Here is a 25,512-nt window from a genome sequence, read left to right on the forward strand (position 1 = left end):
ATTTGTTTATGGGTAAACCAACTTCTTCAAAAGCTCAAAGTAGTACCAAGACCTATTAACTTCTTGGAATCTAACTTTATTTTGTTGGAAACAGAAAGGCAAACAAACAGGACCTCATGGGAAAAGTTTGTTTGTTTAAATTACCCACTTAGGAAGTTATAATAGGGAGGCAAACTAGTTATGCAAATTATCATGATATCACCTAATGTGGTACCAATTTATTCTAGTAATCATTGCATCTAAATGTTCTCAGGCAAAAGTTTTGCTGATAGCTTTGTTCCTAGGAATAGGTGACTAGAAAGTAGAAGGAGTACTGTTCTAGGAAGAACAGCAAAAACAGTTTTCAATCTCATGAATCCTAGTGTTTGTGGATTAAACAATGAAAATGTATACTTAATATCATGTATTTAATTATAATGGATTTCTTTCTTTAAAAGAAATTAACACTGAAAATACATTTGGGATGTTATATTTTGAAAGAAATTTTTAAAAATCATGTATATTTAGAGACTGCCCTCTGACCACAGTGGAATTTTTTGTTTTGTTTTGCTCTTAAATGATGATTAAAATAAACCACCCTATTTTTTCCTTATTTATTGTCAATATGGACCAGATGTCATAAGCCATAACATGCCTATCTTCAGTTGGTCAGATGAACCTACCAAGTCTGAGAACTTTTTGGAGCCATTCAGGTGTTCTGATTCTGACTTGAGCTATGAAGGACAAGCAGATGTCCAGCCAAGTGAGAATTCTTCTATGTGCTTATTTACCCCTTTCCAATATTTTGAAGAGGAAATGTAAACTTTTTTCCTCTCACTTTCCTTTTTCATTTATTAGTCTAGTGGTCCTGAGTTATTAAAAGTTTAGTAAGAGAAATTAGAGATAACAGTGTTTAATTATATCTCGTTTACTGAAACTAAATGGATGTATCAATGACAGTTAATGGTTGTATACACATTGCAGCTGCCCTTAATATGCCTCCAAAGACTCCTCCTTGAGAGGGCCTAGTGCCTATAATTTCAGTATTTGACATTGGGGATACTGGAATTCATGCTGTTGAACCATGATTGCTTCTTTTCCCCTCACTCCAGTTAATGTGTCACAGTTGGTCCAAGCTCTTGGTCCAAGCAGATGAGTATGGTAGGAAGGATTAGAGCAAAGTGAGCAAATAAATTGAGCTCAGCCAACTTGCTCGGCTCTTTAGAGGCATCAGAGCTAAATTCTAAATCCAAAAATGTCATCAATTACTTTAAAAAGAGATGACAGGTGGTACATATTTCTGCTTAGCACCTCAGAAGTAATATGAAATTTATATTCATTAAACACTTAAAAACTGCTTACTATATGCCAGGTATTGGTCTAATCACTTCAAACATATTAACTTATTTAATTCTCATAATAGCCTGTCAAAATTCTTGGCAAAACCTGTTAAACATGTTGGTATTTCAGTACTTTGATAAATACTTAAAAGATTTGCTGTAGTTGTGCAGAACTGAGCTCATTCTTCACTGAAAGACAATATGTTTTTGCAGATACTTAACTTTAGTTTTTGTGTTTAAGCTGAAGCTGATATAGTGAAAAATGGTGGGGATACCAAAGCAAAATTTTAAGAAGGAACGTCATGGTTTGACTTCACTACCCTGCCCCAGGTCTTTAAATATGGTGTTAGGGTTTTATTGCTAAATAATATTGGAAACATTTATCAACATGTCTGTTTCATGGTATAACTTGTATGGGTGAAATGCTATTTTATCTGTGCATTTCGAATTAGATTATATAAAGAAGAACAAATGTGAATGTTGTCTCCTGTATCAAATTTCTCCTTTTGTCTTCTGATTCTTGTTGTGGTAGTGTATTTACTCCTTTTTGGCCAGTTGAGCCCCAGAAAAAAGAAGAGCTTCAAGCAAGTACATGATGGCATGTTTAATTTTTTTCCCCTTTTAGCTTGCCTACATATTTTATGGTTTATAAAGTATGTATTGCAGCTCTGCCATGTTCATTTTGAAAATTCCATTTAAGAACCAAAGTTGTAAGGACAAGTAAACAATCTCAAATTTCTTGTTGGACTTTATATTTTCTTTTTATAGTAGGAGACTCTGAATTAATATTAAGTAAGAATTGGGCTCAGTCACAATTACTCTGTAGAGGCTTTTGATATGCTTTTCAGACACAGTATTTCCTATATTCAGATAAAACAACACAGAACAAATCAGTTGTTAGGTTGTTATAATTTTTTTTTAAGACTTAGAGGTTTTTCATCTCTCATTTCCATATTGTGAGATTTTGTGTTTCAAAGTATTTTTGATATTAACCTAAACATTTTGGTTATAATTATTTAATTTATTTATTTATCCTATTGCTTTCAGATAGTGTCTTATTCTTCCTTATATTTTATTCATACAAAGTTTTGTTTGGCTTATATGCTTAATAAGTTACATGTTTTAAAGTAGGGGTCAACAAACTGACTAGTGGGCCAAATCTGGATTGCCACCTTTGTTTGAAAGTATAGTTTTGTTGGAACCCAGCCACACTCATGTATTACCTATGGCTGCTTTCACACTACAACAGCAGAGTTGAGTAGTTACATGAATAGTGAATGACCCACAAAACCTGAAATTATTTACTGTCTGGCTCTTCATAGATAAAGTTTGCTGACCCCTGCTTTAAATTGCAGAGAGGATTTAATTTGGGGATTGGCCACCTATTCCATAGAATATTTTGGAGTATTTTAAGGCAATTCACTACTTGCAGTTTCTTCATGTATTGAGCCTTTGCATAGGCAGGCAGTTGAAATTCCCATGGATCAGTGATTTGTGAGTTGATTAACAACAGGAATATGTAAGACCACCTCCCATAAACTTAAGGAATTAGTGTTATTAATTTAGAAAAGATCATTTTCTTTGAGCCTCTGTTTCCTCAACTGAGGCAATTGGACTAGATAATCTTTAAGGTCGCTTTTACTTCTGTGGTTCTAGCATTAACTCTCTGCACATTTTATTTTCATTTTGAAAAGTAATTTATAAGTATTGGAAGATGGAAGAACTTTTTATTCTGAAGTTTTATTATTGAACCAACAAGCTCAATGCTGAGAGACAAAAAATATCATTTGTAAGTTAAGGTTAAATCCAGAGTCTGAATTTGGGATGCTTAAGGAAGTGGAAAATGATTATTTCTTTTTTTTTCTTTTTTTCCACATTAGCCCCTCCTTTATTCTTTAAATATCATTTTAATTTAATACATTATGCATCCATGACATTTTTCTTTGGATTTTTACCTTTTCTGTTTTACATGGGAAAATATTCAGCTATACAGTTTGGGGAAATTTTCAGATTGGTTATTTTTTATGTTCAGTAGAACTGAAAATCCTACATTTTTTAATCTTAAGAATTCTTGCTAAAATATAGAAGGCAGATAAACCATATATTCTTTGCCATTCTAAATTATTTTAGTAGAATGCATATAAATTATTTCATAGCTACTTTATAATATTAACTGCCTATTGTGGATTTCTGTGTCTCATTTTGAAGTCCTGGGGTTTTCCTGACATCAGTGTAATAATTCAAAAATAAGTTATACAGTCAGTATTGTATTAGTTCATTTTCTCTGTGGGCATTAGTGTTTAAGTAGTCCTCTTCCCAAATCTTTTCCATCTAGTATGTAACAAATATAATTTTTGTAATGCATATTTTATTAAGTACCTCAAGATTCATTCCTAATAGAAAAATTTGGTATATTCACAGAATGAGATATTATACAGCACTCAAACAAATGAACCATGGCTACATGGAATAATGTGAATGAGTATTAGCAATATTATACTGAATGCAAAGTAATGTCCAAAAACACTACATAAAATGATACTTTTTTATAAAGTCACAAACTAACACTAAACATTATTTGTCTTGGGAATACATATAAGATAAAACAATATTTAACAACAATAAAAGCAAAGGAGTGATAATGAAATCCTTAGGTGGGAGGACACAGGGGAGAGATGGGTTGGGGGAAAGAACAGATAGATAGTATTCTGCCAGTTTTCTAGTTCTTGTGTTCACATTTATTATAAATAAATATAAATACAAAAGCAGGCCATGCATGGACCAGTGATGAGAGTATATCATGAGCCAAGGAGTATGATTAATTTAACTCATGTACCTGAGATCAATTAAATCAAAAAAGACAAAACGTGTAAGAATTAGACATTTATATATATTTTTTAAAGCCACTATTGGCACATGCCTTGGACAGTTGTGATAAAACATATTAACATTTTTGCTGTCTAATGTAAAGATTTTAGCCTAGAAAATGCCCACTGGCAAAACTAATGGTATTATATTTAGCCACTATTGTTAACACCACTTGGTAATTTTATGTAGCTATCACTTTATAGTTAATCTTATATATTCTTGTCTGTGAAACTTTGCTTCCTTTATATAGGAGTTTCACAACCTGAAATAAATGTGCATATTACACAGTGAAAATGTTCCTTATATTAATGAAACCAAGGGTGATATTTATGTCTCCTTTTTGTGTAAGTTTACTTGCCCTTCTGTATTCATTTTTTGGTAATATTTCATTGCAGATATGTACACATTTTGCACAGTCTTAGCTCACTCTTTGCAATGATAATGTTAAATCAGATGAAATCCTATTACTATTAGGTCTTACCAGCAGTGTCCTAAGTGCCGAGTTCCATTCTGGTCATAAATGATGGTCTGGTTTAATACTGCAGAGCATTTTAAGCTAAGCATTTTGACAGCAGCTTCTGCCTTTCTTTTTCTTGTGGCAACGTGTTGCTAAAGCGCTTACAGAGACACTGGTATATTAAACAGGGCTTTCCCTTTGTTTTCTTACATTGCTGTAATTTTTGTTTGTTTGTTGTTTTTTACCAAAGCATTTTGCTCAGATTCACTTAATGCATGCATGTATTCAAACAGTAGTATCCATTTCTCACCAGTCGGTATGATAGCAACACTCAGCCCTCATCTAGTTTCAGAATATATGCTCTACTTGGTCATCACTGATGCGTTTTTGTTCTGTTTGTATGTAGGTCCTATGCATAATCAATTGGAAATCCTGAGCGACTCTTGGGCGCGCCTGAAACATAACAGAGACTGGTTGTGCAACTCCTCTAACTCCTTTGAGTCTGATTTTGATCTTACCAAGTCTTTGGGAGTTCACACTTTGATTGAAAATGTTGTAAGCTTTGTGAGTGGAGATGTGGGGAATGCCCCAGGTTTTAAAGAGCCAGAGGAAAGTATGTCTACAAGTCCCCAGGCCTCCATCATTGCAATGGAACAGCAACAGTTAAGGGCAGAAGTAAGTCTTTGATATTTACTACTTGTGAGGGACTATGGAAACTTAAACTGAACCACTGAATGTACAATTGTAGGAAAAACTTTTCCTTTTCTTCTATTCCTTGCCTCCCCCTTTCCTTCACTTGAGCTTTTTGATGTTGCTATCTTAACCAAAGCAACCTGATAGTTTGTTTGAAGTGAACAGTAGTGCACAAGATACTCTAATCACTAAGTCTTTGCTTGTCTCCTAGAAACTAGAGTGAGATTCGTTGGTGACCATGCAGATCTGCTCTTAGAGTCCCCATTTTTGACCCATTTGTCTCCATTTAAAAAGGGCTAGATTAGAACACCATGCTAATAATGATAAATGCTAAAATTAGTGAGCATTGCCTCCAAATATCTCCCTCAAAATATTTATTAATGATTGTGGTTTCAACATGTCCTCAAATTCTTTGATACTCTTCCCTCCAGAAGGTGGAGCTTAATTTTCCTCCTCTTGAGAGTAAGCTGGAATTAGTGACTTAGAGCTAACAGAGTATGAAAAGGGGAAAAAATATAGTAATTTTACATTGCAGAAACCTGGCAGACATCACCTTAACCAAGTGATCAAGATTAATATCACCAATAATAAGTTATGGTGATATCATGTACCCTGATAATAATGTGATGAGAGGGAGACTTTATAGTATTCGTCCCCAAATCCATACCTGTAGTCCAAACATGAGAAAACAGCAGGCAAACCCAAATTGAGGGACATTCTATAAAATACACAAACAGCCCTTCATAGACATCAAGGTCATGAAAAACAAAGACAGAAACTGTCACAGACTAAAGGAGACAAGACAACTAAATGCAACATGATATCCTGATTTGGATCCTGGAACATAAAAGGGACATTATGGGAACTCTGGTGAAATCCAAATAAATTCTGTGGTTTAGTCAGTAGTGTTGTACCAATGTTATATTGTTTTCATAAATATACCATAGTTTTGTAAGATACTAACATTAGGAGACGCTTGGGGAAAGGTATACAGGAACTATCTGTACCATCTTTACAATTCTTCTATAGATATAAAATTATTTCAAAATAAAAAGTTTATTTTTTTTTAAAAAAAAGGAGGGTAGGCCAATGGACTGCTGTGGTGGATATTTGTCTTCCTAGGGAAGATAGAGCCAGAAGTTCAAGAGAACCACAGAGAAACCTTTTGGAAATACTTCTAATTCTTGAACTAAAGAGTATTCATTCTATATAATGTAAGGAAAGGAAGCAGTATCCATACTACTTGATGCTTTTGAAATCACGTATATCTCCTCATGAGCATCACAATAGCTCTGTGAGTAGATTAAAGTACTATTAGCCTCATTTTATACACGAAGAAACTGAGACTCAGGAAATTGAGTTTCCCAAGGCTACACAGTCGTTGGAATACTCTGGCCTTGAAACTAGATCTCCTACATCCAAATCTACTACTTTTCCCATTGTACTGTGTAGCCTCTTGTATACTGAAGTATGCTTATAGAGATCTTAGAGATATTTTAATTTTTAAAGTCATAATAGTAAAATAAATGTTTATCTTAATAGAATAGATTCCTACGAAATATCAGAATTTTCTGTGTGCTAAGAAATATATTGTCTGTGACGTACAGAGTTATTTGTGTCTCAGTTCAGTGAAGAATTCTAAAATATGTTTATTTTACTTTTTCTCAAGCTTCGTTTAGAGGCACTTCATCAGATCCTTGTACTATTGTCTGGAATGGAAGAAAAAGGTAACATCTCTCTGACAGGAAGCAGATCAAGCTCAGGTTTCCAGTCATCCACTCTGCTCACATCTGTGAGGCTGCAGTTTCTGGCAGGGTGTTTCGGTTTAGGCACTGATGGACACGCAGGAGCCAAAGGAGAGAGTGGCCGATTGCATCACTATCAGGTAGATGACAGAACTGTCATGCGAGGATGACACCTTTCAGTATATTCAGATTTTAACTGTATTTTTACAACACCAGTTTAATAATGCTAAACTTTTTGGTGGTTAGAATTGAGGTTTAAAAATATAAAGACCTAAGTGACTTAAAGATACCTCATTGGTTTAGTTTCCTGAGTATAGCTGGGGTTAGATAAGCCATTAGGTAAGCCATGGTACTATTGTACTTTTAGATTCTTTGCTGGCTCAGTTTTATTAACCCTTAGCCAAATTGCATAGAGGTAGATCTAAGCTGGGATAGGGATTGGTGTTTGGGAGGATGGGTTTCAAGAATTTACATTTTAGACCTGATCATTTTACCTAGTTTCTCTGATTGCTTGAACTGTTTTTTTGAAGTGTTGTCTTTATGTCTTCCATGTTTAGAGAGGAAAAATGCTTTGTGGGAAAGGAGAGAGATTATATAGAATCAAGAATTTTCAAGCATTGAAAAATAAATTTATTATAAAACTTTTATATACTGAAATATACTAAATAATTAAAAACCACCATAGGGCTCTAGCATAGGCTAGGAATAAAATGCTTTTACTTTCATTTGGGTAGAAAGTGTTGTTGTTGTTAATAGAAAAGGTAAATCTTTTTGTGTAATTTAGGATGGGATCAGAGCAGCTAAGAGAAATATTCAGATTGAAATCCAGATGGCTGTGCATAAGATTTATCAACAATTGTCTGCTACTCTGGAGAGAGCCCTGCAAGCAAACAAGCATCACATTGGTGAGTAACTGCACATGCAAATATAAGGTGCAAGTAACATTTTGGCCTGAGGTTATGCTAGGTAGCTACTGTTCTGTGTTTAACGTTAGGTCAGCTTATAGGTAAAGAATAAATACTTGAAAGTGTAATAGTGTTCCATACTACTATTTATATTTTGGAATATGATTTATTTTAGTAAATGCTTTGTTAACTTCAAAGAAGATTCTCAACTGCCTTTCTTTCTTTCTTCTTTTTAGAAGCCCAGCAGCGTCTCCTTTTGGTTACAGTTTTTGCCCTGAGTGTTCACTATCAACCAGTAGATGTTTCTTTGGCGATTTCCACTGGTCTGCTAAATGTATTGTCGCAGTTATGTGGCACAGACACCATGCTAGGACAACCTCTTCAGTTGTTGCCAAAAACGGGTGTTTCCCAGCTAAGCACAGCTTTAAAAGTGGCTAGTACAAGATTGCTCCAGATTCTAGCCATCACTACAGGGTGAGCATTGTAGATGTCTTGGTAGAACTGTGTGGGGCCTGGTCTTTCACATTTTAGTGATTTCCATTTCACCGTAATCTCCTTCATTTGTTTAAGCACATTTGCCCTTCTGTGTAATTACCATTTATTTTTTTCCTGTTATTTCATGTAGGACCTATGCTGATAAACTGAGCCCCAAGGTAGTTCAATCTTTGTTGGATCTACTCTGTAGTCAGTTGAAGAATTTGTTGTCCCAGGCCAGTGTACTACTTATGGCCTCTTTTGGAGAAGGAGAAGAGGATGAAGAAGAAAAGAAAATTGACTCTAGTGGAGAAACTGAGAAGAGAGACTTCAGAGGTATCTTAAATCTTTTTTCTCTGTCATTATTAACAAGCATTTATTGAATCCACATTGTGTGAATATCATTAGAATGTAGAGTTCTTTCTATTGTGAGGCATGAGAGGATTTTTATTTGTTCATTTAGAAACCCCTTTTTTCTCCAAATATGTATGGTTTAGAGGTGCCTCTGACTGAACTTCCTCTCCTTAGAGTTGGTTAACCCTGATGTAGCAACTGTACCACTCAGTGTCTAAGTTCAGCCTCTCCTTGGCTGTTGCGGCTCTAGAACTTACAGGTTCTAGGTGACTGATTTCCCCAGGTTCTGTTCTTGTAGCATTTGATCCTGACAGCCCATCTCTTGGGTTGCATTCTTCTTTTAAGTGTTCCCCCAGGACCAAGGGTTTTAATATTTGGGAATTGGATTAGAATTAGGGGAGCTGAACTTCTTGCTAGGCTGTTCTGTTCTCTAGTCACTAAAAAATTCTTCATTATACTTAGCTGTAATAATTTTTGCTTGCTGTAATATGGTCATCTCCTTATACCTTTTAAACACTATAGTGAACATTGTGGGAATTCCCTCGTGGTCCAGTGGGTAGGACTCTGTGCTTTTGCTGCTGAGGGTGCGGGTTCAAGCCCTGGTTGGGAAACTAAGATCCTGCAAGCTGCATGGCGCAGCCAAAAAAAAAAAAAAAAAAAAAAAACTATAGTGAACATTGTATTTCAGTAGAACGTAAACCCTGAACAGGAAAACTACTATACATGTCTGTTATATATTAAGGGAATAAAGGTCTAAAACAGGTCATTTATTCAATGTCTTATTACCATAATAAGCTCTGGGAGCCATTAAATCCTTTCTGGACCAGACAGATAGATACATAGATAGATAGATAGATAGATAAAAATAAGAGTAATAGACCCAACCTTCCAAGACTGTTGTGAGAATTAAATAATTTAATACTTGTAAAGGACTTAGAGCAGTGTCTAGCACATAGTAAGAGCTCAATGAATGTTAATGTTAATATTGGAATATTATAATAAATAATATTTAAATAAATGAAGTAGTATTTAATATTAATACTGTATAGATAGGTGGGTGGATAAAGGAATATGCTGGGGATACAAAAATGACAAAACATTATCTCTGCCCTCAAGGACCTTCTAGGGAAATGAGGAAGGTAGATTTTTAAACAGATAATTACAGTGTAATACAATAAGCTCAGAAGAAATAGCTAAATCTCTTAGGTCAGAATCTAGGAGGATGTATGAGTCTAATTTAGAGCTAGCTTTTGGTTTCAGAGGCTGAACCTCTGGCAAGTTACTTCTTCTTTATATAGCAAGTATGTTGCTTATACAAAGAGCATGGGCAGACTCAGAAGGTATGATAAAATAAAAACAGGCTTTGAATGCCACCTCCCTTTTTCCTGAGATCCAGTTTGGGGATACAGGGTTGTTCAGGTGGTAGTTTCTTACCACTCTGTTGAGTACTGCACATATGGACGGCAGGGAAGACGCAGTAGAGTTACTTCTCAGCCTGTAGCTCCCCAAGAAAACTGGATCCTTCCATATCCAGTAAAAAAAGAAACTGTGATGAATCTCAGCAGGTGTAACAGCAGACTGAGTCCACATCCATTCCCCTCAGGTTGCACCCATTCTATTTATGGGGATGGCTGGGAGTGAGACAGATTCTAGTCAGTGGTGGCCAGGCATTCAGAGACAGGTGGACCAGGTATTAATAACTCCACATACTCTCTAAAATACTTAACTGAAAGTAAGGTGTACTCTTCATTTCAAACGTAGTACTGTTACTGAAACACAAACTGTATCATCAAGTTGTATTAACCAGCTTTATATTTAAGGTCTCCAGGCTTTAATTAATTTAATTAATTTAGTGTCGTGTTACAGAAATACTTGCTGGGAGTGAGAGTGGGGTAGGATGGAGGCCTCCTAAAAGAGATTTTCCCAGGGATCTCTACCAAGAGAGAAAGTTTCATGGAAGAGGTAGCTTTGAACTGGATTTTGAAGGAATGTGTAGGAACAAGGTTGGAGTGAGATGTAGGTACCTAGGGCAGACTAATAATTTTATATTCTTCAAACTAATATAATAAATGTTTGTATATTAGCAAAGACTAAAGAAGTTAAGAAGAGGTAGAGTACTGTGAAGAGGAAATGTAGAGAAGGAGCTCTTAGCTTTTTCTCTAATTATCCCTAGCAGGTTAGTTCTATCATAGACCTGCACACCCATCTCAGCAAAACAAAAGCCCTTTAGTTAAAGAGATGTCTATGAAGATAGATTAATGGCTATTCAGACATGCCATTTGGCAGGGGGTGGTCTCCCCTCTATCACAAGTGATTTGTCTGTGTATTTTTTTTTTTTTTTAAGCAGGAAGGGAGATAGCAAGTGGATTTTTTTTTTTTAAATAATTTGGACAGGCCATGAGAATAATTCCTTTTATTTATTTATTTATTTTGGGCTGCGTTGGGTCCCCGTTTCCGTGCGAGGGCTTTCTCTAGTTGCGGCGAGCGGGGGCCACTCTTCATCGCGGTGCGCGGGCCTTTCACTATCGCGGCCCCTCCTGTTGCGGGGCACAGGCTCCAGACGCGCAGGCTCAGTAGTCGTGGCTCACGGGCCCAGCTGCTCCGCGGCACGTGGGATCTTCCCAGACCAGGGCTCGAACCCGCGTCCCCTGCATTGGCAGGCAGACTCTCAACCACTGCGCCACCAGGGAAGCCCTTGTCTGTGTATTTCTTAATTTGATGTGCCAGGATCTCCCTGAAAGGAGTGTCTGTCCAAATTGTTATGATTTTCCATGTTTTAATGCCCCTTAGGGATTGACGTTCTGGGAATCTACCCCACTGGCAAACTTCTTCACCCAGGCTTTGAGTGGGTCTTAGCCAGGCTAGGGAGGTATGAAAGTTGTTGGAGGATATGAGAACATGGCATGTTAGAGGAAGAGCAGAAAGTTCTTTGGCTTCAAAATGTACAGGAGGGAGGGAAGCTATTAGAGAGAAACTATTAGAGAGGTGTTAAGAGTGTTGATACTGGTGGGAAAATTGGGATGATTGTTTAGAGCAAGTTTGTGGAAAGATCCTTTACATAGAGTTTAAGGTCAGGCAAACCAGACCCAGGCCTAGAAATTTGTTTCTTTGTAGAATATGAAAACACAAAGTCTTTTTTAGAGATTAATTCTTTTTTTTTTTTTTAATATTTATTCATCTATTTTTGGCTGCGTCGGGTCTTAGTTGCAGCATGCAGGATCTTTTGTTACGGTGCGCAGGCTTCTCTCTAGTTGTGGCGTGCGGGCTCCAGAGCGCATGGACCCTGTAGTTTGCTGCACGTGGGCTTAGTTGCCCTGCAGCATGTGGGATCTTAGTTCCCCGACCAGCGATCGAACCCATGTCCCCTGCTTTGGAAGGCGGATTCTTAACCACTGGACCACCAGGGAAGTCCTGAGATGTAATTCTTAATTTGACTGGGGCAGAGGGTAGGGGAGGTGGTGGACAGATGATGGACTTTTTGAAAATGTGATCAAAGTTGTCAACTTTCTTACTAGGCAAATGCACACACACACACAGTTTTGTTTGTTTGTTTTTTAAAAATATTTTTCAGTTTGAGGCATTTATTTTATTTTACTTTATTTTTGGCCATGCAGTGTGGCTCGTGGGATCTTAGTTCCCCAACAAGGGATTGAACCCAGGCCCTCAGCAGTGAAAATGCCGAGTCCTAACCACTGGAGTGCCATGGAATTCCCCAGACAGTTTTTCATACAATTTTAGGGGGTTTACAGACCATCTCCCTCAGATTCTATCTAGTAGAACTCTAGACTTGGATAGAGAACTATTACTTTTTAGAATAGCAGTAAAAAAAGAAAAATGCACAAAACCAAGTACACATACTTTATTCTAGCAAGCTCATTGTTACTGTACACAGTTGTAAAAGATGTTATGTTTGACTTTATATTCTGACCTTTCTCCTGCTTTTTAAGTTTTAAAAATTCAGCAGCTAACTGACAACCTAGGCTTTGAATTAGGTGTGTGCTTACTGTACTCTAAGTGTAAGTTATTTGATATAAGACTGTTTCCTGTTGGATTTTGGTTGTAATGTAGACTTGTCTGTTCACTCTTTAGCTGCTCTTAGGAAACAACGCGCAGCCGAACTGCATCTGGGGGATTTTCTAGTTTTTCTTCGCAGAGTTGTATCTTCAAAAGCAATTCAGTCAAAAATGGCTTCCCCAAAGTGGACAGAGGTGCTTTTAAATATAGCATCTCAGAAATGTTCTTCAGGTATGTGACCTTTGTCTTATTTTACAGTATTTTGTACATCACGTGTGTTTTATTCAGATAACAACATTGGATACTTGACCTTGATTTTAAGGCTTTTCTTTCTTGTTTTATGAGTACTTATTTGATTGAAAGAAGAGTAATCTCAGGAGTAAAAATTGAGAGGAATTAATAATAGAAGGTAGCACTGGAGAAGATCATGGATTTAATGCAGAGAACTTGGCTCTAGTTCAGATTACAATAATAAAAATAAGCAGAGAACATCCTGTTTAATATGATAATTTGACACAGATTTTGAGTTTACTTCTTGGATTATCAAAATGCAGATCGGAGTTTGTCTGTTCTTTCTTATCATGATATGATTTCTGTTGTCTTGATTTGTAACTTCTGATTGTATGCTATCTATGCGAGTTCTATATAATAAGCTTAATTCCTGGTTCTTAGCCTAAAAGTCTGGTCTGCTTGCATAGATTACTATCAGTCCTTTCCTAATCTGTTTTTTTTTATTGTGATAAATATGCATAAAATAAAATTTACCATTTTAACCACTTAAGTGTACAATTCAGTGACATTAAGTACATTCACAATGTTGCTCAACCATCACTATTCTCCATTTCCAGAACTTTCTCATCATCCCTAGTCTTTCTTAAATGTGCTGAAACATAATATAGTCTTCTATGGTACATGCTGTTTTATATGTATACACTCTCAATATAGTTTATTGGTGTTTCTTTTTACTTTTTTTAATGTGTATTCAATTTTTTAAAAATTCAGATCTTGTATCTTTGTTTTAAGATTGGCATAAACAAAAAAAGAATACAGACAACTTATTATTAACATAACAGCTGCAGTTATTAACTGCAAAAATACAGTAAAATGGAGTCATACTAAATGTTAATGTTCTTACAGCAGAATTATCCCAGTCATTTTGTGGTAGCAAATTCTGGCAAGAAATTCATTTGTTGTTAAAAGTATTTAAAGAATTTCCAAAACTGATCAGCTGTGCTGCAAATAAAACAGCAGTTTATTCAAAAGAGCCCTTACCTTTCTCTTATTTTCTTAAAAGATCTGCCATTTACAGGTAACTACTATTTTCAGATCAGTTGTTCAAACCAGGGTTCTTCTGTAAATACACATCTTAGCTTTATATCTAGTAAGTTTATACTCATTTTCCCAACAGTTTTTCTTAACTAGTATAACTTACAATAGCTTTTTTTCTCCTTTAATAAGGTAAGCCTTCTGTAATATTGATTAAGTTCTTAGAGTATGAAGAAAAATCAGATATTCATTTATTTCTACTGGTTGTGTTGTAGTAATGGATAGAAAAAAGTGCATCAGTATCCTGTCTGTATCTTTGCTTACTTTAGAAAAGTACAAACTGCTTACTCCCCATTAACCCTGTGAGGCTGTCAGGGCATAGATGCAGTCAGAAGCAATTAAAGGCGATGATAAGTCTGAGCTTTAGAGATTAACAGACCTGTCGTTTACAATTCTACTTCTGTCTCTACTGAGCTGTGTGGCTTTGGTCAAGTTACTTAACTTCTCTGAGCCTCAGTTTCCTCATCAGTAAAATAGGGATATAATGTAGGATTTGTGAGGATCAACAGAGTTATTAATGTGTATGAAATGCATAGCACAGTACTTGGCACAGGTAGTTATTATAGTGCTGTTCCCTTACATACATAAAAACTGAAACACAAACATGGATATTCATATACATTAATGGATATGGGATGAATCCAGAATTCTTGTGATAATATGCTGAAGTGAAGTCTGTTCCATCTTAAATACTTAGCAGCCTCAGAGATTTTTTTCAAGAGGTTTATTTAAACTTTGAATTTAAGTCACATTTATAAGAAGAAAATGTCTTTTTCCCCCTCCAGGAATTCCTCTAGTTGGTAACTTAAGAACGAGGCTCCTTGCACTTCATGTCCTTGAGGCTGTGCTACCAGCTTGTGAATCTGGTGTAGAAGATGATCAAATGGCCCAGGTTTCTATTTTTAAAGTTATTAGAAGATGTTCTTTACATGTGCAACATGATGCACCGAAAATCTAAACTCATGGTCTCTTCAGTTGTAAATGTGTCATTTATTCAGTAGCACGACTTCCACTTCTGAGATTGCTTTTTAAATTTTTTCATCTCTAAGCAAGGAGAAAGAGAAATTAAGTGAGTTATGGGATGTGAGGAGTAGTGGTATAGTGAATACTTTCAAGGTCAGAAAGAAAGGAAAATTTGTGGAATTTCTTCCTAGGTTTGGGCATCTAGAGAGAAAGATGTGAGGCTGCATGGCCTCATCAGAGGTCCATATAGTGGGGCAACATGAGGACAGTCGAACCCACTTTGTAGTGGGTTAATGGTCTTTCTAAAAAATGATATTTAACTTGCATCCACCCAAAGTAGCTGTCAGACATTGGTATAGTTAAATCTCACATGTGACTTAATGTTATAGTTACATGATTTATCTTTTCTAAAAATAGTTAAAATGATCCTTTACAAATTTTATCATTCTTTTTCCTTCAATAAATAGGTTGTTGAACGTCTGTTTTCCCTCCTGTCGGATTGTATGTGGGAGACACCCATTGCTCAGGCCAAGTATGCTATTCAGATAAAGGAAAAAGAACAAGAAATAAAATTACAGGTACTTGATTCTTCCAAACCAAACAGGTATTTTTAGACAGACATGTGAATATCTTGTCACCTGTCTCTGGATCCTTTCTCCTTTGAGAGACTTTGTTCTATCAGTTATTCAGTCTCTTCTTTGTACTGTGTCTCCTTCTCCACTGGTTCTTTCCCCTCAGTTTATAAACATCTCTTATTCCCACCCTTCTAAATTTCTTTTTTATCCATGAAGCCTTCCCTATATTCTCCCATCCTTCATTGCTAAGCTTCTGGGAAGAGTAATCTTGTATATGTTTAAGTCACTTCCTTACTTCTCATTATCTTTTCAGCCCAATTGTTTTTTTTTTTTTTTAATGAGGATCTTGAATCAGATGCGTATGTTTGATTGATTGATTGATTGATTGATTTTGGCTGTGTTGGGTCTTCGTTTCTGTGCGAGGGCTTTCTCCAGTTGTGGCAAGCGGGGGCCACTCTTCATCGCGATGCGCGGGCCTCTCTCGTTGCGGAGCACAGGCTCCAGACGCGCAGGCTCAGCAGTTGTGGCTCACGGGCCCAGCCGCTCTGCGGCATGTGGGATCTTCCCAGGCCAGGGCTCGAACCCGTGTCCCCTGCATTAGCAGGCAGATTCTCAACCACTGCGCCACCAGGGAAGCCCAGCCCAATTGTTTATCTTCCATCAAAGCACTGAAATTAAATGACAGAGGTAGGTGTTATTGGTAATACAGTGTACGGCTTTTTATCCATAGCTTACTTGACCTCTGGAAACTCTAGGCTTCTGTTGTTTTCAAAACACTACTTTCTCCTAGATCCCCTCTGTCAATCCTTGATTCCCTCTGGAGGCATCTCTTCTTTGGTGTGACTTTCTCCTTGCCTCCATCCCAAATTCCAGTGTTCCTCAGAATTCTGTCTTTAGCTTTTCCAGCAGTCTCAGTCATACCCACGACCATTTTCACTACCTGCACTGCCTTCCAAACTTGAATGATAGCCCAGGTGTCTCTCCTTCAAACCTTTCTCCTTTTCTTCCTATCCCATTTTTATTGGTGGCACTAACACTCAACTAGCTTTTCAAACCTGAATTCCTGGGAATTCTCCTAATGTCCCCACCCATGTGATCCCTAGAACTCATTGATTTTTACCTCCTAAATAGTTCTTGAATCCATCCATCTAGCTACCTTAATCTTTCTACTAGTTTTCATGATTCCACACTTTTTCTGGTTTTCCTTCTGTCCCAGTACAATGGCCTCTTCTTCTCATCCTCTTTTACTTATACTTCCTCTTCTGTTTAATCTAACTGCTGGAGTATCCCAAGGCTTGGTCCCAAGACCCCTTTTTTTCTTCAACTGTCACTTCCATTCCATTTCCTGTAGCCAACAAAACCTTTTTCAGATCCGTATGCCATTGATTTTTAATTCCTTTTTTGACATTTTTCCTGAATTCCAGACATGTACCCATCTTCTGCTTGCCTTACGACTTGAATAATAGTGTAATAGGTCTCTCATTACTTAGTAGCATCCTTAGTTCTGTTACATCTTGTTCCTGCCCCAGGCTTTCCCAGTAAGTGACTCAACCAAAAAACCAAGGAGTCATCCTTGATTCCTCTCTTTCTATCACACACACCCACATTTTCTCTGTCCGTACAATCTCCAAGTCCTGTTGACTTCTCTGTTAAGACTTAACTTGAATTTTCCACCTCCTCATTCCTCTGCCATCACCCTACTCCAAGCCACTACCATCTCTGGCCTGGATTATGCGATATTCTCCTAACTGGTCTTTCTGCTTCCATTGTTAACTCCCTATAGTCCGTTCTCTACACAGGATCCAGTGTGATCTTTTAACATTGTAAATCAGAGCATGTTCGTCCTCTGCTTAAAAAACCCACCAGTGGTTTTTAATCATTCTTGGGATAAATTCTAGAACTCCTTGTTCTCTCCTCTTTGCTCACTACACTGTGAACAACTTGCCTTCTTCCTGTGTCTTGAACACACTAAGCTTGTTCCTTCCTTTGGGCTTTGTGCCAGCTATTCTCTCTGCCTAGAATACTTCTCTCAGATATGTTTCTCAGAAGTCAACTTATTATTCATGTCTCAACTTAATTATCACTTCTTCATTGTCCTTTCCTGATCCTCAATCTAGAGTCAGTTGCCACACAGTCTTTATCACATCACCTTTTTTGATTTCATCATAGCACTTATTACCTGCTTTACCTTTCCTTGTTTATTTTCTATCTCCACCTTCTAAAATATGAGTTCTGTGAGAGCAAAGACCTTATCTGTCTAGTATACTGCTGAGTATATAGGACCTGGTATAGTGCCTGGTACATAGTAGATGCTTATTAAATACCCATTGAGCAAATGAATGAATTTAAGTCCTCAGTATTTCTTACCTGAACTCTTGCAGTAAACTCCTGATTGTTCTCTCTGCTTTCATCCTGTATACTCCTGGTAAAACAATGTTTATAAAACGTAGATCTGATAGTAGTTCCTCTGTATAAATCTTTCTGTGTAGGCACTCCCTATTGTCTAGAGTAAAGAATAAACTTAGAATGGCATTGAAGGCCTTCCATGATTTTGTTCCTTCTTCTCTTTCTAGTTCCTTGTTCTCTTTCAGTCTCATCCTCCAGATATTCCATACTGCTTGCAATTCTTTAAATCAGTGAACTCTGTTTCACCTCCATGACTTGGCACATGCTGTACATACTGTCTTAAATTTCTTTCTGTACTTTGATCGGCTGCTTAATGCCTTCTCATCATTCAGGATTCAGCTCAGAAGGCATCCTCTTTTGAATGCTTACCTTATCCTTCCCAAGCCTGGTTAGAAACTTAACACTTATATGTTTCTGCTATACCTGTCATGTAACTTCTTTTATTCTCTCACTACAATGCTGGTGTTATTTATTTGTCTCTCTGTCCCCTGACTGAGCTGTAAGCTCTTCACGGGCAGGGACCATGCTGTATGTATGATTGTGTTCCATGGTCTGCACCGTAACTGGTACATAGTAGATAATAAATATTTGTGGAATCAACCCAAGGAGATCTCAGGAACTGAACCTGAGTTAGTTCAAAATACTGACCCAGTTTCCTTTCTGGTAGAAGCAGGGAGAGTTGGAGGAAGAAGATGAGAATCTTCCTATACAAGAAGTGTCCTTTGACCCAGAGAAAGCTCAGTGTTGCATAGTGGAGAACGGACAGGTTTTAACTCATGGCAGTGGAGGAAAAGGATATGGATTGGCATCAACTGGAGTAACTTCTGGGTGCTATCAGTGGAAGGTACGTAGAATTCCAAGTAGTTTTCAAAAGCATTTTATTTTTTAGTACTTTCCTCCTAGGTTATTATAAAAAACGTATGGAAAGACTATTAAAAAAATCATCTTATGTAAATGTTCTATTACTATGTAAGATTTTAACATAAATGGAAACTCAGTGAAGAATATACAGAAACCCTGTATTATTTTTGTAACTCTCCTGTAATTGTAAAATTACCTCAAAAATTTTCTTAAGTGTAAGGTTGAAAAATCATAATCATCCCTTCCCTGAGGGGTCACACAGTGCACACCCAGCAATGAAAATGCAGTAACATATGTGTGATGTTTCTTCCTGGGAGAGCGTATTAGAGACTGAGTGCCCAACGTTTTTATTGAGTGCTGGTCACATACTCTCTGCCTGGCCTTTTTTCGATTCCCAGAAAGAAAGCGGGTTTTTAGCATAAACCATATTGTCATACAGTCTAAGCACAATAAGCCACCAATATCAGTCAGGGAGATTTTTTATCAGTGTAGGGAACTATTTACCAGACAAGTTCCCAGGTGCCAGCCGAGGACCAACATTGCAAGCAGACATTTCTAAGGATAGCAGTCTCTGCCGTGTTACTTCTTTTTTTGCACAGTCCACCTCCTTGGCTGGCTCTTGGCCACAGTGTTTTTACAATAAAATTAATATTATTAGCTGGTAGGACCCCAGAAATCAGGGTGAGACTGACCTCCAGTACTGACTTCAGGGGTCTTAGACTTAGCCAGTTAAAACAAATCTCATTAATTGTAAAAGTCTATCTTAAAAAGTCAAGTGACTTTGTCCTTAAATTTAGCACAGCACAACTCTGGCCAGTCCAGGGTTCAGAATAGGGTGCATACACAAAAAGTACAATTCCAGAGGTCATACGTGGTATCCCTGGAAATGAGTTTATAATTGTTAAGATATCCCTAATCAGGATATACAGTAGTCAGGCATAACAAGTTAACAGGACCCCAGTGTGATCTCCCATCAGGGGGCCTCCCACCTTCTGTTCCCATTGCAGTCTAAGTAATTTAATTGAGTGCCTGGTTTCAGAGGGACTGCCTCTGAAGGACAGTTTGTTAAATGGTTTTGTTTGTCTGTGACATCATTTTATCTGCCTTAAGAGTGTGGATGACATCTGGAGGTGTTCTGTGGAAATTCCAGGACCTGGGGTCACCCCCTGCTTCTTATAGCCTGTCAGGTATAAGACTCAGAAGTTAGTTTGAATTTAAAGTGCTCTATGCATGTGGCTGATTCACTTTGTTGTGCAACAGAAACTAACATAGTATTGTGAAGTAATTATACTCCAATAAAGATCTATTTAAAAAAAAAAAAAGAAAAGAAAAAACAGCCTTCTTGACAGCATGGCTTTTTTTCCCCCTGGGAGGAGGAGCAGTTCCAAAAAAACAGTGATCATTTATGCCCTCCCTCTTCTTCCACACTTCCCCAGGGCCTGGGTTGGGTTTTTTTCCTCCCCCTCCCCACCCCCACCATTATTCTAAAATCAGTGTTTCCCATTTAGTTATTATAACTTCAGATTTTTTCAGTCATTTTTTATCTTCGTCTAGACCTTTTGTCCAGAAGGGTTAGGTGTAAGAGGGACAAAAGAATTTCCACACGAAAACTTTTTTTTTTTTTTAACAAAAATGTTTTTATATTGATACAACTTAACCAGAAAGGTTAGCAGTTGGTCAGGACAAAATCCCAATTACAAAAATTGTTTTCCAGAATAGGTTTACAAAACCTTCTATGCCTTTTATCCTAATCATTTATCCAGTGAGCAGCCTAGGAAAGATCAGTCTTTTTCTGGGGAGAGCTTCATTTAATAAACTGTCTTACTAGGCATGTGTATCAGATATTGAATCAAGCTATCAGTCTGTTGTTGCAAACTACTGCTAGTCCAAAAAGCTGAACGTAATAAATCAACAGCAGTGAGACCTCCCCAAGAAGAGGTCAAGAGTCCAGTCTGTTATAAGAGTGGACATAGAGGTCATGCACCCTGGGTATGCCCTCCTCCAACTTCCAGCTTTCGGTAAGAATCAAAGTTAGGAATGTAGTCAGTTTCTATGTCAGAAATAAAAAGCCAATCAGCAGCTCAAATTAGATGGCTATCAAAAGAACAGGCCCTTTCCCAGGGGCATATATAAGAGACCTGGACAGTCCAGCTAGAATCCATGTAGTTTTCATTTTATGGCTGCACCAACTAAATCTTCACCAGTCCCCATGTCTGATTTTTGTTCATTAGGCTGGTGCCTGCTTTTAGTTGAACACAGCTCATGTTGGGTTGAAACAGCCCGTAGCAGACAGTACGAGGTTTTAACTTAGAGGCAGGTCCAGGCAGTTGGAAGCTGTGAATTGAGGATTCTATAAAATTGGCAACTTTTTGGGGCAGCAATAAAGCCTAAATGCTGTAGGATCAGACAGCTGCATTTTAAGTCTACGTGACGAGCAAGGCTTTCCTAAGCTCTTTTTGCTTTCTCAATCTTAGAGTACAAATTTACCCACTCAAAAATATGCTTTTCAGGCTAGAAAATCATCAGCCTCTAAGGGTCAGACATCTGATTTTATAAGAACTAATTGGCAACTAACAACTGCTTTTTAAAACTCTCAAAGTATATTTCTATGTGGAGATTGCCACTCTTTTTATTTTGTCTCCCTTTTTTCTAGCAGTTCTAATAGGCAAAAATCATAACAAAAAATCATCAGTTATGGAGGCTTGTTTTGTTTCCAGTACTCAAAGAATTTAAGTTCCAATCTACTCACCTGGGGCAAAAAGCAAGGAAGTTGTGTCCCACTGACATTTTTCCTTTGCAGCTTTTACTTATCAGGATGATCTCTTAGTATTTATGAAGTTACAAGCATATAACATTTTACATCATTTTTTATCATACATCCAGATGCAGTAGCCACAAAAAGAAGCTGTTTTATAAAATTTACTTTTCCCTTTTCCCTCAGATCTCAAATTTACTCAGACCCCTAGCAGTAAATTTAGCATTTATAGGGTTAATTGGTTGGGCCAGGGCACTGGTACAGCAGTGGCAGCATCTAGGCTAAAGAAAATTGCTGGAGTATTTTCTTTTCTTCTTTTCTCTCTCTCCCTTTCTCCATTTCTCCCTTTCTTCCTTTCTTTCATCTATTTCAAGTTTTACTCCAGCCCTGAGAACTGATTTAAATAACCTTATCTCCTCTCACTTGGAGGAAAGAGCAACACATACTTCTAATATTTTTGGTCTACCCCAGACTCACCTTCAGGAATTTTTGAACTTTTCCCCCTCCCACCTGGACAAGAGAGCAGCTGCAAGCTAATTTTCATTCTTTGGCCCGTCCAAAGCCCATGTGTGGGAATGCTTAGGCTCTCTTTCTCTTCCCACCTAGAGGAGAGAACAACACAAATTTTCTTCTGGCTGCTCTTTTCCCCTCACTTTAGCTTACAGGGCCAAAAGCAGCCAGGGGACCCAGTGAGCCAACCCTCCTGGGGTTGGATCTATTATTTTTGAATTCCATAGGTAACTTTTACCTCTCACAACAGATAGCCACTCACCTGCTGCTTCAGAACACGTGTAACCCCATAGCCACTAGAGTTTTGTCTTTCCCCAGTTCTCTCTCTCTCTTTTTCTCAAATATATAATTATATTTTAATGACTTAGAGTTGTTCTAGTGAAGCTCATGTTGCCACCGTTGTGTCAGAGGTCCTGAAGATGACCCCTATGTTCAAAGATTTGATAGAAGGGCTCATAGGACTCAGTATTATCATTGTACTCATGATGACTGGGGTTTATTATAACAAGGTAGTAAGGATACATAACTGGATAATAAGGAGAAAAGACACAGGTGACGTCTGGAGGAATCCACGTGGAGGCTTCCTTATGTTCTCTCCCTCCCATGAAGGGTCACATGGACTGCACTCTTGTCCCAGCAACAAAATGCAGCAACATGTGTGTGATGTTTTAGGGAACCCCCTTAGAGACTTAGTTCCCAAGATTTTTATTGGAGACTGATCATGAAGGTACCCTCTGCCTGGCATGTACCAAAACTCCAGCTCCCAAAAGGAAAGTTCGTGTTCAGTGTAAACCACATTGTTTGTTCAAACATTCTTGTCCTGGTGAGCCACCCGAATCATTTAGGGAAAGTTTTCTAACAGTGTAGGAAACTGTATACAAGTCGAATTCCCAGATACTAGCCAAGGGCCAGTGTTACAAGCATGCCTTTTCAAAGGCAGCAGTCTCAGGCCTGCTATATTAACTCTTTTCTGCACAGAAGTATACACAAGAGAGTAGTTAGAAAATTTGTATAAAGAATTGAAGCTTTCCATTAATAATTTTCTGGACTGGACGTACCTCCTCAGCTTCATAATTAAGATGTAAGTTAAAATTGTTTATTTTAAATAAATACTCAAAGGTTATTCTAAATGTTCTACAAGGTAAAGATTAAATTTGTCTTAAAATCTTTACAAAATCATGAAATTATTTCATTTGTGTTATTTTCACTTAAGCTGAAAATATGTTTATTTATATTCTCATAAATATTATTTACAGACATATTCCCCAGTATGGCTTTATACAGTTAATAGTATATAAACAAGTTTTTTGAATATTAGTGAACATTACCACTTTCATTTTAGTTTTACATTGTGAAGGAAAACAGAGGTAATGAAGGCACCTGTGTTGGAGTTTCTCGCTGGCCAGTACATGACTTTAACCACCGTACTACCTCGGATATGTGGCTCTATCGGGCCTACAGTGGTAACCTCTATCACAATGGAGAACAGACTCTGACGTTGTCCAGCTTTACTCAAGGAGATTTCATTACCTGTGTGTTAGACATGGAAGCCAGGACCATTTCCTTTGGGAAAAATGGAGAGGTACCGAAACTCATTCAGAAGCATTGCATGTTTTCCTGTTTTTATTTATCCTCAACTCAGTTATTCAGGTACTAGCTATTCAGTTTATAGATTATTTGCTCTTCTCTGCTTTTTCTCTAATACCTTTTGGTTCTTATAATATTTATCAGCACCAAAAAAAAAAAAAGTAGAAAGATAGTAAAATCCCAGGAAGATTGTTGAAACAGAGGAACAAATTAAGATCATTTATTATATGTGGAATTTCCTTAGCAAGGTTAGCAAGGTTAATTGAGATTTGGCTCTAGTAACTTATTCTGTCTCATAAGAGCTTTGAATCTTAATGTGTATTGGATATTGTCAATTAAAAAAAAATTTTGTTTCCTTTTTTTCCCATCACCTCTGCCACACTATAGGAACCCAAATTAGCTTTTGAAGATGTGGATGCAGCAGAGTTGTACCCATGCATAATGTTCTATAGTAGCAACCCAGGGGAAAAGGTAATGAAACCTCAAACCTTTATAATTAAGCATAAAGGATATTTTTTATTTTTTATTAATATTTGTTAACATCAGAGTTCACAGAAATAATAAGCTATTTCTACTATTAAAAGTACTTGCCCAGATAATTTACTCTTCCAGATGAAGGTTAGATTACTTTCAGAAGTTGCCTTTGCTCTTTATTAAGGCACTATTTGATATTCTGGTAATTTGAATATAGTGAGTCAACTTTCAAACATGTGTGCAATTATAGGAATTATAGGAAATAGGTTAGGGATAATCTGGTTTATTGGCAGTTGTGCATAGGAGAGAAAAATCTAAAAATAATCTTCAATGTAATCAGATACCGTTAGGTGAATAATGGAGGTTTCAGTCATGATGGGGAAGCTGCCTTTCATTCATTCAGCTGAGAGGGTTCTCAGACCTTGTCGATGGTGTAAATTTGAACCTTAAACCTTCAGGAGGACAGTATTAAAGAGATACCCTCTCACTAAAAACTTTTTTTTCTCCTCATGTAAAACCCAGTTAGAGAGAAACTTCTTTGTGGTCTCCCTGTGGGTTGATTTGTTTTCTACCCCATCCTTTTACTTGAGGATATAACGTCAAGTAAAAGTAGCCTAGGTCTGGTCTCTGGAATTTCTAGTTATTTTTTAGTAGAAAGTTTTCAAGCCATCTCATATATAATGTGTCTATAATGGAAGTGCTAGATTTGGTAAATTCTAACCATGAAAGTTACCATTTATTCTGGGCTTTTAATATATTTTTAAAATTTTCAAGGAGGTATAATTTCAAGCTAGCCATTCATGAGAGAGGGGAACTGCTTCTTGAACCACGTAGTCAACAAAACTGAACTGGAAATGAAATAAAGAGGCAACCCAGTACCCGCTTTTATCCCTTTCCCTGATGATATTCTCGCAGCCCAGAATAGGTTCTGGTATGTTCTGGTTAGAATGATGGCCTATTGCTCCCTAACATTTGTGAACCTTGAAGGAATTAATTTCACCATAGGCTTTGTATCAATCACTTTATTCTACCCAGAAGCCTTTTCTGACTTCAGAATCTGATAAAAAACAACACTAATAATAGTTAACATTTTTTGAACATTTACTGTGTGTCTGGCACTGTACTGATAAGCACTTTATGTGCATAGTCTAATTTAATCTTTAATATAGTAAGAGATAGATACTGTTATTAGTGCCAGTTTTTTTTTTTCAGATGAAAAAGCTGAG

At 37.1% G+C, this 25,512-nt stretch overlaps 1 protein-coding gene across 1 annotated transcript in view; it reads left to right on the forward strand.

Moving 5' to 3' along the window:
- The window catches only part of HERC1 (HECT and RLD domain containing E3 ubiquitin protein ligase family member 1), a 205,360-nt gene that overhangs the window by 112,281 nt on the left and 67,567 nt on the right, over window positions 1–25,512 (forward strand). Inside the window, exons 26-36 of the mRNA XM_057542678.1 lie at window positions 5,051–5,319; window positions 7,007–7,222; window positions 7,867–7,987; window positions 8,224–8,461; window positions 8,613–8,797; window positions 12,905–13,060; window positions 14,941–15,047; window positions 15,586–15,696; window positions 18,767–18,943; window positions 23,568–23,807; window positions 24,200–24,283. Coding sequence (XP_057398661.1) covers window positions 5,051–5,319; window positions 7,007–7,222; window positions 7,867–7,987; window positions 8,224–8,461; window positions 8,613–8,797; window positions 12,905–13,060; window positions 14,941–15,047; window positions 15,586–15,696; window positions 18,767–18,943; window positions 23,568–23,807; window positions 24,200–24,283 — 1,904 coding nt within the window. The remainder of the gene's footprint in view (window positions 1–5,050; window positions 5,320–7,006; window positions 7,223–7,866; window positions 7,988–8,223; window positions 8,462–8,612; window positions 8,798–12,904; window positions 13,061–14,940; window positions 15,048–15,585; window positions 15,697–18,766; window positions 18,944–23,567; window positions 23,808–24,199; window positions 24,284–25,512) is intronic.

This window comes from Balaenoptera acutorostrata, chromosome 3 (assembly GCF_949987535.1).
Source record: "Balaenoptera acutorostrata chromosome 3, mBalAcu1.1, whole genome shotgun sequence".
NCBI lineage: Eukaryota > Metazoa > Chordata > Mammalia > Artiodactyla > Balaenopteridae > Balaenoptera > Balaenoptera acutorostrata.